At 39.6% G+C, this 18,320-nt stretch overlaps 1 protein-coding gene across 3 annotated transcripts in view; it reads left to right on the top strand.

Annotated features, from left to right (window-relative positions):
• The window catches only part of DOCK8 (dedicator of cytokinesis 8), a 204,188-nt gene that overhangs the window by 65,099 nt on the left and 120,769 nt on the right, over positions 1 to 18,320 (top strand). For all 3 annotated transcript variants that reach the window (XM_087444522.1, XM_087444521.1, XM_087444523.1), the window contains 2 exons: positions 9,857 to 9,980; positions 14,114 to 14,326. In XM_087444522.1, the coding sequence (XP_087300648.1) occupies positions 9,857 to 9,980; positions 14,114 to 14,326 (337 nt within the window). The remainder of the gene's footprint in view (positions 1 to 9,856; positions 9,981 to 14,113; positions 14,327 to 18,320) is intronic.

The following is an 18,320-nucleotide window of genomic DNA, read 5'->3' on the forward strand; positions in this document are numbered from 1 at the left end:
CAAATAGTACTCAAGTGGGTAATGGATAAACAAACTCTGGTATATCCATACAGTGGAATACTACTCGGCAATAAAATGCAACAAATTAACGATACGTGCACCAACATGGATGAATCTCAGATGCATTATGCTAAGTGAGAGAAATCAGACAAAAAAGATAACTGCATGATTCCATTTATATGACATTCTGGAAAAGGCAAAGCTATCGGGACAGAAAAGAGATCAGTGGTTGCCAAGGTCTAGGGTGGAGAAAGGGGTTGCCTGCAAAAGGGCATGGGAGAATTTTGGAAGGATGCTGGAACTGTTCTATACCTTGATTGTGGTGGTGGTTACAAAACTGTATGCATTTGTCAAAACTCACAGAACTGTAATCTCAAAAGGATGAATTATAATTGTACCTCAGAATCAATGGATAGAAATCTAGGATGGTGCCTGGCATTAAGTAATTACTCATTAAATGTAAGGCCTATTACTTTGCTATGGTGTTTTATATTATTTTTATAGAATGGTGGTTTCTCTGGAGCAGGAATAAATGAATTGAAATCCTGGCTCCACTGTGTATCTGCTGTGTGACCTAAGGCAAATGACTTTATTTCTTTGTGCCTCAGTTTCCTCATCAGGAAAATAGAAATTAGAAGAGTTCCTACCTCATAAGTTTTGCTGTATACAATAAATAAAATAACACGTGTAAAATACTTAGAAGATTTCTTGGCATATGGAAATAATTCAACAAATATTAGCTACTATTTATGATATTTATTAAATAGTATTACAGAATGTGGCTCAATTGTCTCTGCCCAATTCACAAATAATTTAAATTAGACCAATTAGTAGGATCTTATATGCAAAGGAAAAAAACAAAGGAAAACTCAGTATTGTTGAGGATTTCTTTTAATTTAATGATCTGGGGTAGATTTTACATCATAGGCACTGTAATTTATATATTCATGGAATAAAGATAAGATTTGGGAAATCATAAGACTTATACTTTAGGGCTTATCTAGTTCCAATCCAACCTATCAAAATATTCCTTTCAAGTGAAATAAGATCTTCTGAAGACTTCAGAAAAAGGATGTATATAAGCATGTCAAAAGAATGAACCAAAAACTATCCTGTATATTTTAAAGCACCGTGGGGGGAAAAATTACTTTCCTCTGGAGGACCATAGTTAATGAAGCCACTTCACCTTCTATGGACATGTCTTTGTCATCCATAACCATGCAGTCAAACACTGATTTAGTTAGCTCTTTTATTCCCCAATTATCTCCTTGCTGATATTACATTTCTCTATAATATCTAGGGATAGTCTTTTATGTCCTTGCTATCTGTGATAATGGCTTTGAATCCCACTTAGGGGGCAGGGAGTGGAGTAATGGCCACTTCTGTTCCCTCCCACTCTCATAATTCTATAGGACATTTGCCACTCAAGTTCTATAATTGAGACTTTTAAATCAGACAAATAGTGCTGTCCATGAAGGATAGAGGGAAGTTTTAGATTTTCTTTTTAACTTAATGGGAAAGATTAAACTACAGAGAAACACAAACTACGTGATCTCCTTTTGGATGAAATGTATTTTCCTACTTGAAATGTTTGTCTGTGTTCCTTAGACTGTAAGATGCCTTGAATGAATTCCATTCTCTCTTTCATGTCTATAGCACAAAGTTTGGTGTCTTTTTTTTTTTCTTTTTTTTTTTTTTAATTTTTTCCCCCCAAAGCCCCAGTAGATAGTTGTATGTCATAGCTGCACATCCTTCTAGTTGCTGTATGTGGGACGTGGCCTCAGCATGGCGGGACAAGCGGTGCGTCGGTGCGCGCCTGGGATCGAACCCAGGCCGCCAGCAGCGGAGAGCACTCACTTAACCGCTAAGCCACGGGGCCGGCCCCTGGTGTCTTTGCTCTAAAAATAATAGTGCTTTTCTCTCCATGACTTTTGAAAATGACTGTTGATCTCATGAATAAAACGGTGCCATGCTTACATGTTTATCTCATCTCATTTCCCTATATTTGATAATTTTGTATAGATTGGTGTTTGCTGACGCTCTTTGAGTCATGTTCAATATTTTAAGCACTATTTCCTCTGTCATTTTCTTGAAATGAACTAAAGAGTGATCAGCTTAAGAACGTGTTTGATGTCTTGGTGAAGAATTCGAACTCTTAAGTAATTAAACTTGTTTACATGCTATTTATTCTTGGTGTATTATCCGCAGTGACAGTGAAACATTTCATGAGTGTTATGAGCAGCATCATAAAAGCCCTCAGACTTTATCTTTCATCCTGGGTGATTAAGGTAATTCTGAAGGAAGGTCGTGCTGAAGGAGAGCCGGGATATCAAGGAATGGGGTATCATCTGTTTTATTACTCCATATTTTACTCCCAGTGAACTGGTAAACAATTAAAATTCAAACACATCAGTGCATATAATTCAGTTACTCCCAAAACACCATAAAAATGTCTCCCTGATCAATAATTGCTTATTATGACATGCATTTGTTGTGCTGGCTGTCAAGGTGCTTAGCTATTTGCTTTCTAAAAGTATGGAAAACAAGCTGGGCTCAGCAGCCTGTGCAGTTACAAAGAGCAATCCAGCTGTGGAAGTCACTGAGCCACTCGCAACCTGTTACTCACAGACTCCCCCTCCCCACAAGTCCACACCCACTGAAGCCCAATTCACAGGCCAGGGCTTTCGTGAAGCCTTCCTTGACCTGGCCAGAAGTAATTGCTCCCTTTCTGAATTTTCAAAGCATGTTGTTTGTATTTCTCTTAGAAGCTTTTGTCATACTGTATATTGCATTCTAATTACTCCCCTGCTAAATATGTGATCTTTCTCACTAGACTATGACTTCACCGAGGACAAGGACTCCTTTAGAGCTAGGATTCTTGTGTATTCCTTTTTGCACCCTCTTTGGTGCCTTACTCGCAGTAGGTACTGTGTATAGACATTTGTTGAATGGAAGAATGAATGACACTTTAACAAGCAAATATTTATATCGTGTTCCTCTAAGACAATCATTCTCAGATCTCTCAAACCCAACCGTCTTTCTGTGTAACATATTTTATAACGCGACCTTTGTAATCCACAAGCTTTCTCAGTTTTAGAAGTCAATAAAATGTCTCAACCGTTATATAAAGGAAAAATTAAAAAAACACATAAAATGGCATGTTTGTAAAAATATGCAAATGCTTGGACACAAATACACCTGAGAACATAATGAGATAGCTGTTCGCACCTGCAGGAAGAATCATTTTAAATATAGCACCTACAGAAGCAGACTGCAACAGGGGCTGGCCCAGTGGCTTAGTGGTTAAGTTCACACCCTCAGCTTCGGCGGCCCAGGGTTCCAGGGCCCGGATCCTGGGTGCAGACCTACATACTGCTCGTCAAGCCACATGGCGGCATCCCATATACAAAATGGAGGAAGACTGACAACAGATGTTAGCTCAGGGACAACCTTCCTCAAGCAAAAGGAGGAAGATTGGCAACAGATGTTAGCTCAGGGCCAACTCTTCATCACCAAAAACAAAAGCAGACTGCAACAGGTGTGTTGTATGGATTACTCAGATACCACAAGCAGGACTGCTGTTAGTAATGTGATTTTCCAAAAGGGGGAGAACTCTTGGTAGACCTCTAATCAGCACAAAGTTTAATTTCCCCTACATTTATATGATAGTTGTTTTTCTGGAAAATTCAGTGCAAAAATATTTTACATTTATTGTAAGATGGTATAGAGGTTTGGCTCAGATATTTACAGACTGGTTTTTCACCTCTAGGAAATTTCAGCAGGACATTTGATACTTGTGTTGGATGCTGAATTTGGGATGATCCTTTATTGTGTGTGATGCCCCTGCATTGCCAAGTCATTGAGACAATCGAAAGTAGAAATATTAATTACCTTCATTGAGAACCATTGCTACCAACACATTAGAAAATTGGAATCCCAAAATCCAATACAAACCATAGTTTTAGCAGCATGCCTGGGAAAGGAAATCCACAAACACTTCCTGGAAGGGGTGGAATGAACAAGTTTAATCAGGACAACAGCTTCACACAGGTGTTTGATTTTTGGGAGAATTCTACAAGTGAAATCCTAAAATGAGCACTTTTCAGAGTTCTACTTTTGTTTTTGATAAGAAAGTAAATTCCCCATATAAAAATAATATAGTTCAGCAGAAATAGGATGTTATGAGACTTTAAATTCAACATATCCATAAAATAAGGGTATCTAGATCTATAATACATGCACTGGTGTGTATTGCATCTAGTGGCATTGTCATGGATGCTAATAATAATGGCTATCATTTATTGAGCTGGTGTGTGAGCATCTTAGTTGAGATTCCCTAGAAGCTGAGCCTGCAACAGGGATTCAGGTGCATGTGATTTTCGAGAGTGTGCTCTTTAGGAAAAGCCTGTAAGGGAGTGAGGGAAGCAAGATAGGGAAGCAGAAGTCATCTAAGGGTAAGGGCTCAGATAAATTCTTGGCCTGACACACAGGGTGCTCTGAAGGGATGATACTGCAGTGTTATCCCTCTGTCCCACTTTGAGGCAAGAGATGGGACTATTGTACCCCTCTGGTCGCCACTGGTCGCCACTACTGGGCCAAAGTGGGAGGTTGGGGGGCTGAGGGGCGGAGTGAATTGCTCAGACATCTCTGGGCACAACAGCTCCTACATGCACAGCAGCTGTAGAATGGATGCATGAGTTGATAAATGGGACCCACAAACAGTCTTTATGTCAATGCCAGACATCTAACATATCTTATTTTCCTTTTATTGTGAAACAATCTCAAATTTACAGAAAACTTGCTAGTACAAAACTTTTTCCGCACCTCCCCCGAACCATGTGAGAGTAAGTTGCTGACCTAATTCTCCATTACCCCTGAAAACCTTCGTGTGTAATTCCTACAAACCAGAACATTTTCCATCATGATTAGAATACAGCCATCACATTCAGGAAATTAACATTGATACACTTTACCATCTAATCCTGAGACCCCATTGAGCTTTCACCAGATGTCTCAAGAATGCCATTTAGAGCAAAAGGATGTAGTTCAAAGTCATGCATTGCGTTTAGGTGCCACATGTCTTTAGTCTTATTTACTCTGTAACAGTTCCTCAGTGTTTCTTTGACTTTTATGACTTTGAGATTATAGGCCAGTTATTTTTTAGAAATTCCCTCCATTTGGGTTTGATTATTGTAAATGCCCCATTCCTCATCAAGCTTTCAGTTTATTTATTTGTATCAATATGGAGTCATAGTTTCCTATTTAATTCAATATATTTTAATCCATTTTTATCATTTATTTTGATGCTCCAATTGTCCTCAGTTTGACCAATGTGAATCCCTTCAACTGGCTCTTTTGCCTTTTTCACATGTTCCTAGCAGTCATAGATCACATCCTTGCTTTCTGCCACAAGATATTCCAGGCTGATCTTACCCTTTCCTTTCCTCATCCCTGGAATCAGTCATTTTTTCAAGAAGTTCTGATTCCTTTTAGTGGAAAATGGTACTTAGCAGCCAAGATGTAGGTTTTGGATGTGCTCGTTGTTATTAAGGTATTGCTCCTCCCATGTTTTCTCAGTGACCAGAGTTAGGATGTGTGTGTGTGTGCGCGTGGGTGTGGGTGCTCGTGTGCATGTCCTAAAAACCTTGAGTTCTTGTTAATACGTGCAGTCCCAATCCAACATCATAATATTCATTCTTGTTTTCTTCCTCTCCATATTTTTAACTCCCTTCTCAGATAGTGAAAAATCAGGCCCCCACTGTCCTGAATATGTTTACTTACTTGATTAATCTCTCTGTATGTAGCCATTGCCAACACCCTCCCTTATCCCGCACACAGTTGCCCTCCTCCTCATAGTCTGCCTCTGACACCCTGCAGCAGGCTTGCCCATCCTGCGTGGATGTCCTCTTCAGACTGCTCTGACACTTAGTGCCAGGCCAACCCTCCACAGGGACACCCTTGTCACGTTGCCTTGGCTCTGACACCTCGTGACAGGCTTCTCCAATTCCACTCAGAATGTCTACTCGTTATCACACACCAGGCTGCCCCAGGATGGATGCCATCCTTCTCAAGAAAACCGCATTCCTTTTCTTCAAACACACTTGACACATTTGGGGACAGTCCAAAGACCAAACATATTTTGAGAGCATTCTCTTTAGGAGCAATCTAGAATAGACAGAATCCGGGCTCTAGACTCCAGGCCCTGGGTTCATGTACTGGCTCCTTACATACCGGCTATGAGACCCTGGACAAGTGACAATCTATGGATGCCATCCTCACACCATATGGGGTCTGATTCTCCATGCCAGGCAACCCCTTTAAACGTGTGCCCTCCTCACCCTGTTTGGCCTTCAACTTCCCATTCTGGGCCTCTTCAGCCACTCCCCACCCTGAGGCATGGATGGCTACCTTGTTCTGATGGTTTTCGCACCAAATTGTACAGGAAGGGAGGGGAAAGAAAGGGAAAAGTTATGGGAAGGAGAAGAGGAAAAAGAAGAACATGTATTATATTCAGTCCTCACAATAGGCCTTCAAAATGAGCAATATTGCCTTCCATTTCACACTTGAGGAAACGGGGTCAGAGAGATTGTCACTTGTCCAGGGTCTCATAGCCGGTATGTAAGGAGCCAGTACATGAACCCAGGTCCTGGAGTCTAGAGCCCGGATTCTGTCTATTCTAGATTGCTCCTAAAGAGAATGCTCTCAAAATATGTTTGGTCTTTGGACTGTCCCCAAATGTGTCAAGTGTGTTTGAAGAAAAGGAATGCGGTTTTCTTGAGAAGCAGTAAATTGTGTTCATTTCCTGAGAATAGTCTTTCTACCGCTTGGCTACTTCCCCATCTCTCTCTTGTCTTCAGCTAGGCTCAACAGGAACCTGACTTTCTTTGGCTCAGTTGCCCAGGATTGGGCAATGAGGCTGGCACTCAGGCAGCAGTCTCACTACCTACCAGTGGTGGTTGCTGCCTTCTGTGGCTGGCACTTCTGAAATGAGTCATCATTACATGCTTGCCACCCCTTGTCCTGGCCTCCTCAGCCAGCTTTACCCTTGCTGCCATGAGGGAGCTTTGCAACTCTCCGAGATTTTAAAATGGAGAAGTAGATGCTAAATCTAGAGTGAGGAAGGGGAGAAAAGTTTGCTCCGGTTGCAAACACACAGCCATGGGATACATTAGTCTTAATGTTTTCCATCCCCCAAATTCTGAGGGTTGGCGCGTATAGGGTTAGAGTGTATATATTGTAAAATGAACTTTTAACACTAGTCTGTAACTCAGTTTTTTTTAAATGCCCCTTTGTCAGTGTCTTTGGGGTCCATGGAAAGAATTCCAGAAAACATTCTAGCAAAATGGAGCACAAAAAACAAAGCATCCATTTGCATAAAATAGCAAAAGAACAATTGCCAAATAAATTTCATTTCTCACAGATTTAAGCATCTTTTGAGAAGAAATTCATTTGAATGTTTTCAGATATAATGTATGAACTTTTAATTGTGAAATCTTAAAGATGGAGGAAATACCCTAGAATTCACCTCATGTCCATGCCTCACCTATGAAGAAACAGAAGCACGGAGAGAAGTGACTTGAGGATGGCTCAAGGCTGTAATTGTGTGTGTATGTGTGTGTGTGTTCACTTGTGAGGAAACAGTCTTGGAAATAGGTGCATTTTATAAGACAAGAAATAAAGCTGAGGCAGATACAGTTGTGGTCCCCAGGGCACATAAGGTCTTAAGCCAGGCTGCTTCCTTATGGTATTTCTGTGGCTCAAGCAGCTTTCCTTGTGAGAAGACATGTGACGTTGAACCTTCCACATCGATACCCTTTGGAGTACACAAGCCCTAAGAAAAGCAAAGGGCAGATACTAAAGTGTGAAATTTGAATTTTAATTCATTGTTTGCTTTTGATTTTAGAATGAATTTATGTTAGTTAATTCCTTTGGGATTTTTCCCCTTACAGGTGGATTTTTCAGGAAAAATAATCACCTCTTCAGTATGTTGTAATTACAGGAGTAGTGTAATCTTAGGATGCAACTTAATATTTGCCACTACTTTGAGTTGGGTGGTTTTTCTCCAGGACATTATATCACATGCAGCTTTTTCTTTCAACTCTTAGGGAGAGTCCAAAGAAGTCATTTTATGCACTGGGAAAGCCTGCCCATCTAGCACACGCACACACACGTTGCTGCCTAAATTTATATTGGTGAGAATAACTTTTAAGAAGCTAACACGTTTATGAAATCCCATGTGGGGCTTTCTCTCAAAAATCTCTGTTAATAGAAGATAAATATAAAGTAAATTTTACTTACACGTGTATCTACTCTTTTTAACACTACCATTGGCACACTTAAAGCAACTGGAACCAAAATCATTTTCTTAGATATTTTAAATAGTTATTACTTCTGAGGAACTGTTTGTAAGGGTCCTTCACAATTCTTCTTGTTAATTGATGTTTATGAACAATGTGACTTATATTTTAAATTGCCTTTGTTTTGCTGGTGTTTAGCAATCTCAAACCAGAAATTATGCTGGATATTTCTCTTGAAATCCTTTCTGAATGTTTAGTTTTATTTCCTTATTCAGAGTACACCTTATGTATTTACTTATTTTTTCAGTTCCCCAATTTGGCCTGCTGTTCACCCAGCCCCATGATACAGGTTTGGTCAGGGCGAGATGCAAGTGGCCAGGACATTGAAGATGGCCATTTACAATAAACCTTGACTTCTTTTAGTCACCAAGCCCATCTCGTCTCTCTTCTAGGCTATTTGTTGTCTCCTTTTACTCAAAACAAATTGCTCGTCTTCAGCGCACAATAAAATCCAAGGACAGAGTCTTGTTCTCCCTCAGACGACACTGCGACATCTTATTTTTTCTTTAATTAATTCAATCAACTAAAATTTATTGAATACTTGCTCTGTGCCACTGTGCATAACCCCACACTTCGCTCAGCCCAAAGAGTTATAAAGTCTGTATTTGCATCATTGCTAGTAGCTCTCCTACATTTCCTGCTTTATCTCTCTGCCATTTGATCTGCCTAATAAGTCCTAACCTCATTTCATGTCCATTTACCAACGTGCTCAATGGTTTTTCTAATAGTGTGGGAAATCACACAAAATGGGTGCATGTTTGTGTGGTTGACTTGGCCACATGTTCTCCAGGAAGCCTTTGAGTCATAAAAATGGGGAATACACATGTTGGTTTCTATAGTTATTATTTGACAACTTACATCTGTTGCCTTTTTCATAATGGTCTAGTTTCTTTCCCCAGTGACAGTATAGACGTTATATTTTAAACTTTTTCCATAGCTACACATTTTTTAAACACAATTTTAGTGGAGTACATGGAGTGGAGATTGAGAATGTTAGCAAAGATTTTCGGTATATTAATCATTTATTTCTATTTTTTCTTAACCATGTCCCGCCTTTTTAATTCATTATTAAGAACATGAATGTGGAGATGAAACGTTTTTCTCTATTTTTGTCTTCAAACGGTCTTTATTTGCTGCTTCTCTACATTGCTAGATTTCTTCCAGCCTCTTACACTAGGGTCATAGTTTAGCTTCAACTGGGAGCCAAATGCCCTACAGCTGAAATGGCCGCACCTCTGAAGTGGCATTTTCCCAGGCCATTCCTGCCTTTAATAATGAGCCAGCCAGGAGGCAAGTTTGTATCTCATTACAACAGGGCCTTGTATTAGGCCTGGTGCATAATTAGATGTGAGGAATTACAATTGGTCCTCTCTTTGCTAGATCTTTCAGCACCATGTCTATACTTAAGCCATTACTTTTATTTTTAATTTAATGGTTTTGCATCTCTCTCTCTCTCTCTCTCTCTCTCTTTCTCACTTATATAATAACAACAATAAAAGAAACCAAGGAAGTTCGGAGATTTGCAGCTTTAAAAAGACTGGATCCCGAAAAGATTTTCACAAGACGCTTCAGAAACAGACGTTTGAGTCGGAAACCTTGGAGGGCAGTGAGCCCAGCGCCCAGGTATTTCCTGTCCACAAACATGGTTACCAGGTTACTAGGCTGTTCTGCCCATGGCGTGCTGTCGATTGATTTTTTTTTTAGCTAGAAAAAAGGCTGGACTCATAGAAGAGTAGAGTGGGAGGAACTCTACCATCTGAGTCAGTGATTTTTTTTTTCAAACTTGTTTGTAGCTACAGAAATTGGTGTTCAAATGAAAAACCTAGAAGCTCAATAATAAAAATAGATAAAAGTGGAGGAGCTCTGATTGCAGGGAGGAGGAATTGGGCCCCTCCCTATAAGGATTCCTGCGGAGACTCAGTGGTGCCCCTGAGCAGGCTGCAGAATGATTAAAAGCTTTGCAATGACTGAGGGGGACTGCCTGGGTTCTCTTTGTGATTCTACCATGTACTACCTCTATAGCCCCAGGCAGGATTAGCAAACTCTCTGGGCTTCAGTTCCCTCCTCTGGAAAACAAGGATGATAACAGTAACTAACTCATGAGGTTGTTTGAGTATTAAATGTGTTAATATGTGTAAAGCATTTAGGACAATGCCAGCTCACAGTGCCCCATAACTATTGGCTACTGTTATGGTTGTCGTCATTATTATTAATATTACAGAGCAATTACAGTTTAAGAGTCAGTCCTCTATTCCCCGCACCGCCCCCCCGCCCCGGTGTTCATAGCAGCATTATACACAAAAGCCAAAGGTGGAGACAACCAAGTATCCATGGACAGATGAATGGATAAACAAAATGTGGTATATACATATAATGAAATATTATTCAGTCTTAAAAAGGAAGGAAATCCCAACACATGCTACAACATGGATGAAGCTTGAGGACATTATGCTAAGTGAAATAAGCCAGGCGTAAAAAGTCAAATACCGTATGATTCCACTTGAATGAGGAACCTAGAGTAGACAAATCATAGAGACAGAAAGTAGAATGGTGGTTGTCAGGGGTTGGGGGGAGGGAGGACTGCAGAGTTGTTTAATGGGTATAGAGTTTCAGTTTTGCAAGATGAAAAGAGTTCTGGAGATTGGTTTCTCGACAATGTGAATGAACTTAACGATGCTGAGCTATACACTAAAAAATGGTTAAGATGGTAAATTTCATATTATGTATATTTTACCACAATTTAAAACAAATTTTTAAAAAGTCAGTGGTTTAGTTCAATCTGCCCTTTTTTAGATGGGAAAAATAAAACATAGAGGAAGAAATTTGTCTAAGTTTGTACAGGACTTCTTAAACAATATAGTTTTCAGCTTTCGAGTGCCCTCATAACACAAGCATCTCACCATGCTGAATATGACTAGAAGGTTTTAAAATAATACGTGTTCTCCAAACAACATGGTCTCTACAGCCACGCCAACTACTTAATCTGAGCTCTATAGAAGAATCAGCCATTCATTTCAGTGCCGAATATGGCAGGCTCACTGAGGCCTCGATGTCTGTATGCTCTACTCTATGGGAGGTTTAAGGGATTGTTCATGGTAATTTTGACTAAATTCAATTTTCACCGTACATGATGACCAACTAAATTGTTTGTTGTATCAGTCAGACAGAAGCCATACTAGGTATTTCCACAGAAGAAATTTAACATTCGGAACTTGGTTAAACAGGTTTTGGAGGACTGAGAGAACCAAAGAGGAAAATGGAAACCATGCAGAAATCGTAACTGCAGGAAACAGCACATTACCCTGGGGCTGGGGTCTAGGGCAGTGGTTCTCAAACTTTAGCTTCATCAGAAGCCTCTGGAGGGCATGTTCAAACACAGATTGCTTGACCCCAACTCAGAGTTTCAGATTCACTAGGTCTAGGGTGGGGCTTGGTAATTTGCATTTCTAATTAGCATTTCCCGGGGGATGCTGATGCTGCTGGTCCTGGGACCATGTTTGAGAACCACAGGTCTAGTGGGAATCACTTGGAGTTATCAGAATCTAGAAGCTCAGAAGAGCGGCCTCAGAGTTAGGACTCAAATCTCTGAGGAGGGAGCCCCTCCTCAGAGTGGTGCTGAGGAGGCCTACCTGGTGGTGTTATCTCAGGATCTCAGAGGAAAGACCTGGCGGAGTCTGGGAGTCTGGACTCAGACCTCCTCGAAGGAGAAATTGCCAGCTGGTTCTGGTACCTCTAAGGAGATAAGATAAGGATGGTTCTGGAAGTGCCAAAAGAAGCTCAAGGCTAGAACAAACTGCCACTACCAAAGTGAGAGGAACTGCAAGCAAAGAGGAAGGAGCCAGTCCCTTCCCCCTCCTCCAGTCGTCCAGTCTCTCTGTAGCGCCCCCTATTGGCAGGACCTAAAGGGAGCAGTGGCAAAGCTGAAACGTGATTTGCTGAGACCTGGCATCCCACAGCAGAGTATAAAAGGGTGAGTTTGGAGCTGAGAGACAATGGGTGAATGACCGGCACACCCATGAAGCATATTCATTCTTCCAACATACTAACAGAGCACTCAATGAAGTCAATGGCTGGGTTTCAGAGCCAAGTTATACAAACATGTGTTCTTAAATATTAGACTAATACTCATCACAGAGAGATGCTCAGACCGTGAGATGACCAGCAGCATCCTCCATTTCACTGTCATTCTTGTGCACTTTCTTACTGAGTGGAATGGTGAGGCCAAATGCCTGAATTTACGTGAGTTAAATACGTATATGATGTGACGCCATGGTACATATATATTTCATGAAAATTAAATCATATTATACATAATATTGTATAAATTCCTTTTTCATATTAACAATGTAATATGCTATGATCCTCTTTCTCTTCCAGTGAATACATCTTCTCTTTTTTTTTAATGGCTGCGTAACACTCCATTGTATGAAAATTCTAAAATCTCTTAATGCTTCCTCTTTTGGAGGGACATTTGGATTGTTTCTATTATTTTGTTATTACAATCAATGTTTTAGAGATGCTCTTGCCCTCACATCGTTGCTCACTTGTCCACTTATACCCTTAGAATAAATTCTAGATACATATATATATGTATGTGTGTATATATATATATCCAGATAAAAAATATATATATATATCTTTAAGAATATATGTATATCTTGACATCCTTCTAAAGAAATTGGAAAATCCAATTCATTTTCCCAAGGCTTTTATATATTCTAAAACAAACAAAAGTATTAATAATTAAAGTATTAATATTGATTGTTGCTAGCACATTTGATTTAGGCAAAATTTACAATTTAGCAGACTAGCATTTTTATGAGATAGATAGAGGTCACAGAAAGTATATATTGTAGAGAAATTGTGTAGCAATGTGTTCATTTAGTAGAACTTGAGGACTTGAGGATAACATTTACCATTAATTTTATAGATATTTACAATAGATCCATGTATATTCTTAGGAATATACATTATTGCTATTTACCATTATATATTCTTTGCCAAGTCTTTGGTTAGGAATGCAATTCTCAATTTACAGGACATTCCTAATGGAATAAAACATACACTTTGTGACTGATTTAAGACAGTTGTTTCAAACACACTGCAGCTAAAAGTGGACACTGCCCGAATAGCGAATTCTTTCCCTTTCTTCTGTTCTGATGCTTATTCCTATAACCAAAGTCCTGTACAAAAGTGATGCCCACATGGGCACTCTATGTATTTGGAAACATGGGAACATGTCTTTGGAAAAATAATATTCAGCTTTGGAGTTTATATAAAGTTTCATTTGGAAGGCTCCTCACAGATCATCTTATTTTCCAGTTTCAAAAACCAAGCTCTGGAGTTGAGATTAGGACGAGGTCCCTCTATTGCCCAGGCCCGTGTCCTTTCTGCTGCACCTTCTTGCAGTTCTTGGCTGCTTGAACATGAGTCATGAGCCTGGTTTGTAAGAAACTTGGCTCCCAATCTCCAGAAAAAAATACGTCAAAACTAATAGGAACACAGTGCTATTTTCAAACCTTTCCTCAAGGATGGGTTTATCTACATCTGAGGAGTAATTACCTGCTTCCAGGTGGGAAGGAGACATTTAATTTTAGGATACTCAGGCCAGGAAACTAAGATATTCTTGTCAAACCCTCAGTTTGTTCAGAAACTCCTTGAGGGCTGATTCTGATTCAGTCTTGAGACATCCCAGATTCTTTAGTTCTCGTTTTAGACCCGTGTTCTCTCTCACAAAGATGTGCCTTTTCTCACAGACAGGGCCCCACCCGTTAAACGTGCTGTGTGATGTGTCTGGGAAAGGCCCGCTCACTGCCTGCAACTTCGACCTCCGCAGCTTGCAGCCCGACCAGCGGCTGGAAAACCTCCTGCAGCATGTGAGCGTCGAGGACTTTGAGAAACAGAACGAGGAGGCCCGGAGGACCAATCGGCAGGCCGAGCTCTTTGCGCTTTACCCATCAGTGGACGAGGTGGGTGCGACCATCTTCACGCTGGAGAGCTTCAGTGAAGACACAGAGAGTCGCAAGGAAAATATTACTACTCTATAGCAATGTCAGGATGCTTAATCGTATGATTTCTGGCACTCTGTTTTTTTTTCACTAAGGCAGGCCTGTGTAATTGCAGAGCCAACTATTGACCGTCATACAGATGAGATTCCAATAACAAAACTAGGATTTTCATAACACTTTACAAAACCCTTTCGCTGATATTATCTCATTTAATCCTAACAACATTTCAGGGGTCTATATGCAGTAATCCCACTAAGCAAGTCAAACCATTCTTTTATTTGGGGGTATGTTTTGTAATTAATCCATCAAGACATGTATTACTTAAACCTTGATGTTCTTTAGTGTGTTGTTAAGATTTTTTTTTTGATGGTCTCTGTGAACAACCTAAGAGACTTGCTTTGAAAACATTCCAGGCTAAAATAATCATAGCCATGCTCCCAATGCATAGAATGTTGGGATCTTGATTGTCCACTTCTTTATAGATTGGAGCTGACTCAGAACAATGTGATAAGCTAGGCTTTGCCTGTGGTCATTCCCTGGGGCACTTCGGATGGGATGAGGGATGACCTGTTTAATCAAGCTTGTTTAGGCTCCTTATACTTTATAGGAGGCTCTCAGTCTTCTCTTCGGCATGTCAGAATATCTATACTCCTGGCAGAACAGATACTACAGTATCTCTGCTGTCCTAATTTTACTGAAAGTTTAGTCGCAAGAAATAAGATTTGGGGAAATTTTGTGTAAAAGATATACCATTCATCCATGCCTCTAAATATTTGAAATTTGATCTTTGGATCAAGAAATACCATCAGGGAACCTGATTCTCACACCTTTTGAAGCCCCCACCCCTGAGAATTGTGTTTGGTGACTTGCCCTTCAATGGACTGACTTACCACTGGTCAGCAGAAAGGACAGTAAGGGAGAGAGCAGTCAGGAGATATGATATTGTGTCTACCTTGCAAATATTATTGAGGACATTGACTGACCTGTTCATCATCCATCACCTGCCTCGATGAGGATCCAAGGGGAAATTGTCCCTCAAGCCTTCAGACAAAGAAGAATTGTGCTTCCACTGAGAAAATGTGTATACTTAGATATTGTGCACATCTTATAGTCAACTCTCCTAAATTCTTAGAGTCAAATTTCTGTTCACCTCTACTAAATCTTATGGCTTACTGATTGGTGTCCTGAATTTACTTCAGCTTTCTTTTTTTAATCCTTATTTTCCAGCCACCTTGGTTTTCTTATCTCTTTATTTTATTTGCAGTGGTCTCAAATCCTTTTTCTATTGTCGGTGGCCTCAAATCCTTTTCTGAATGAGGCAGATCAAAAATAAACAAGAATAATGTGGGCAATGTTATCATCTCCATCCTTCAGATTTCAAAGTAAGAATCAGAGAGGTTAAATAACTTGTTCAAGATTCAACAGACAAATTAAATTATAGAACGAGAATCCTAACCATTAACTCCAAATTTTGTGTTTGCCTGTTTATTTATCTACATATGACAACCTGGTATATTAGCACACATAATTGAAATCCAAAGATGATATGAACAATCACATCTTATAACTTTTCAGTTTCCATCTATAACTTTAAAACTTTTCACCCGATTTGTCAAGAAATATTAAATGTGACTGATTTGACCTTGACTTGCGTTCGTCTTCCTCCCAATTCCATGATGGAGATGCCAGTATGTAATAAAGAGACCCAAAATGGACACCAGAAGAAAGAAAACAATTAAAGGGTGAAGAGAATACTTCCAGAGAGACATCAGCTCATTAAAGTCTCCCTCTTGGGATTAAATGGGAGGATATCCAGTCTTGAATCGATTACAAGAATGAATCATAGACTGTTTTGAAGCCACTTTGTTTTATGGTCTTTGAAACAAGGCAGAAACTCAATTGAGACTGACAGTTACTGTAATCCAGCAGAGGTCCTAATGGGCCTGCTTTATTAGTGGAGAGGAATGCTTTGTAATTAGTGTACCAGTTATTTGTAAATTGGTACGTCTGAAGTGCTTGAGGGCTCCTATACCAGCCCTTTAACATGTTAAAGCTGTACACACAGAAATTGCATTTGCACTTCTAATTTGTTCTTTCTCCAGAGAAAGTCCTGTGGAAGAAAGGTAAATTTCTGGCCTACCGTGAAATGATTACAAATGCTGATTTTTTGACAACAAGTTAATGAAATTATTTTATATTATCATTACTTTATTTCCTGGTGAGGAAAGTTAGAAGAGAGGTGAACCATTATATCCAAATCCAAATCCAAAACCGAGTCTACAGGAGAGGCAAAAGTGGAACTCAGCCACTAAGCTTCCACGAGGCGAGTTCTTTCCCTGATTCGCTCTGATTCTGTAAAGGGCATCCTGTGTATTGATCCCTAAGAAAGATGCCACTATGCTCCAAACCATTGAAGAGTTTGCATTTAGGTTGCAAGTGACAGAACCCAACTAAAACCAGTTAAGAAAAAAAGGGGGGTTACTTATTGGCTCACATAATGAGATTGCAGGTAGGCAGATGAAGCGTTGGCCTTAGGATCCATTGGGCCAGCTGATGGAAGAATATCATCTCATACTATTTTTTTCTCACTGTCTTTCTCACTCCCTTCCTTTCTGTCTCTCTTTCTCTCTCATCTATATCTATATCTGTATCTGTATGTGTGTCTGTATCTATATCTCTCCAAGGAAGGTGAAAACAGGTCTCCACTAAAACTTCACATTTCCTCTTCTGCTTCTCTGGCAGTTTGTTCCTATTTCAGATAACTATAAAGGCTCAAAAATTCATATAGGTTAGAAGAGACTTAGGAAATATGTTAATATATAGACCTTGTTTGGATCCTGATTTAACAAACTAACTGTAAACAAAATTGAGACAGTTGGGGAAATTTGGGACTGACTACATATTGAGTGACAATAAGAAATTTTTGTTAATTTTTTAAGAGAATGACAGTTTTGTATTTTTAAAAGTCATTATCTTTTAGAGATCTGTACTGAAATATTTGCAGATGAAATTCTATGACATCTGGGGCCTTGCTTTTGAGTAATCCAGTATTGAGTTGGAGGAGGTAGTAAGTGGGAGTATAGATGAAACCAAGTTGCCCATGAGTTGAAATTGTTGAAGCCAGCTGATGGGTAAAGGTGGTTCATTACATTATTCTCTCTACTTGTATATGTTTACAATTTTCCAAATGAAAAGCTTTTAAAAAAGGATTCCAAAGGTTGAATCCAGATCAAAAGTAGTCTTGGAAACCCATGAGTGTCTTTACGTTGAGGTTGTTTTGCAATAACGGGGACCTTCCCTTTCAGATGTGTCTGTTCTAACACTCTAAAAGTTCCAGCTTGTTCCGAGGGAGTTCAGCTCAGTGTAGGCATCAGAACAGCACCTCCTCTGAAACAAACTCAGCGACTCCACCCAGCAACTGATAAACACAGGTTTAGGCCCTGAAGGAAGATAGAGGTTAGAGTAGAGATGAGTTAAGCACTTTGACTTGTCCACCAAACTGAGTACAGATTTAACAAGAAAGTGACTTTTCTGCAACTTGTAACAATGTTATGGTTGCTGTGGGGTGTTTGGTGGGAAGCTCCCATCATTTATAGCCCAGGAAAATATAATTAGACTGCAGACCACCACCAGTGTTTGGATAGCCTAGTGCAAGAGCAGGAATTAAAGTTTTCAGGGACTTGCACTGTTTATCTTTGTATATGTGAAATATAATTAAGATACTATGATAGTTCAGATTTGAATGTTAAAAGTTACAATAGGGACTTGATATTTCTCTTTAAGTCTTTAGTCCCTATGTGGTAAATAGACAGGTATATCTCTTAATTTGTCATTACTAAGCTTTCCTATACTTAAAACTTGAGCATGTTCTAGCTGGACATATCTGTATAGGACCTATAAATTCAACCCCAAATCTCTATCATCTGTTTAAGGAAACAGTGAACTGAGAAAGATA

Source organism: Ceratotherium simum, chromosome 20 (genome assembly GCF_057802395.1).
Source record: "Ceratotherium simum simum isolate JZ-2026a chromosome 20, ASM5780239v1, whole genome shotgun sequence".
Lineage (NCBI taxonomy): Eukaryota > Metazoa > Chordata > Mammalia > Perissodactyla > Rhinocerotidae > Ceratotherium > Ceratotherium simum.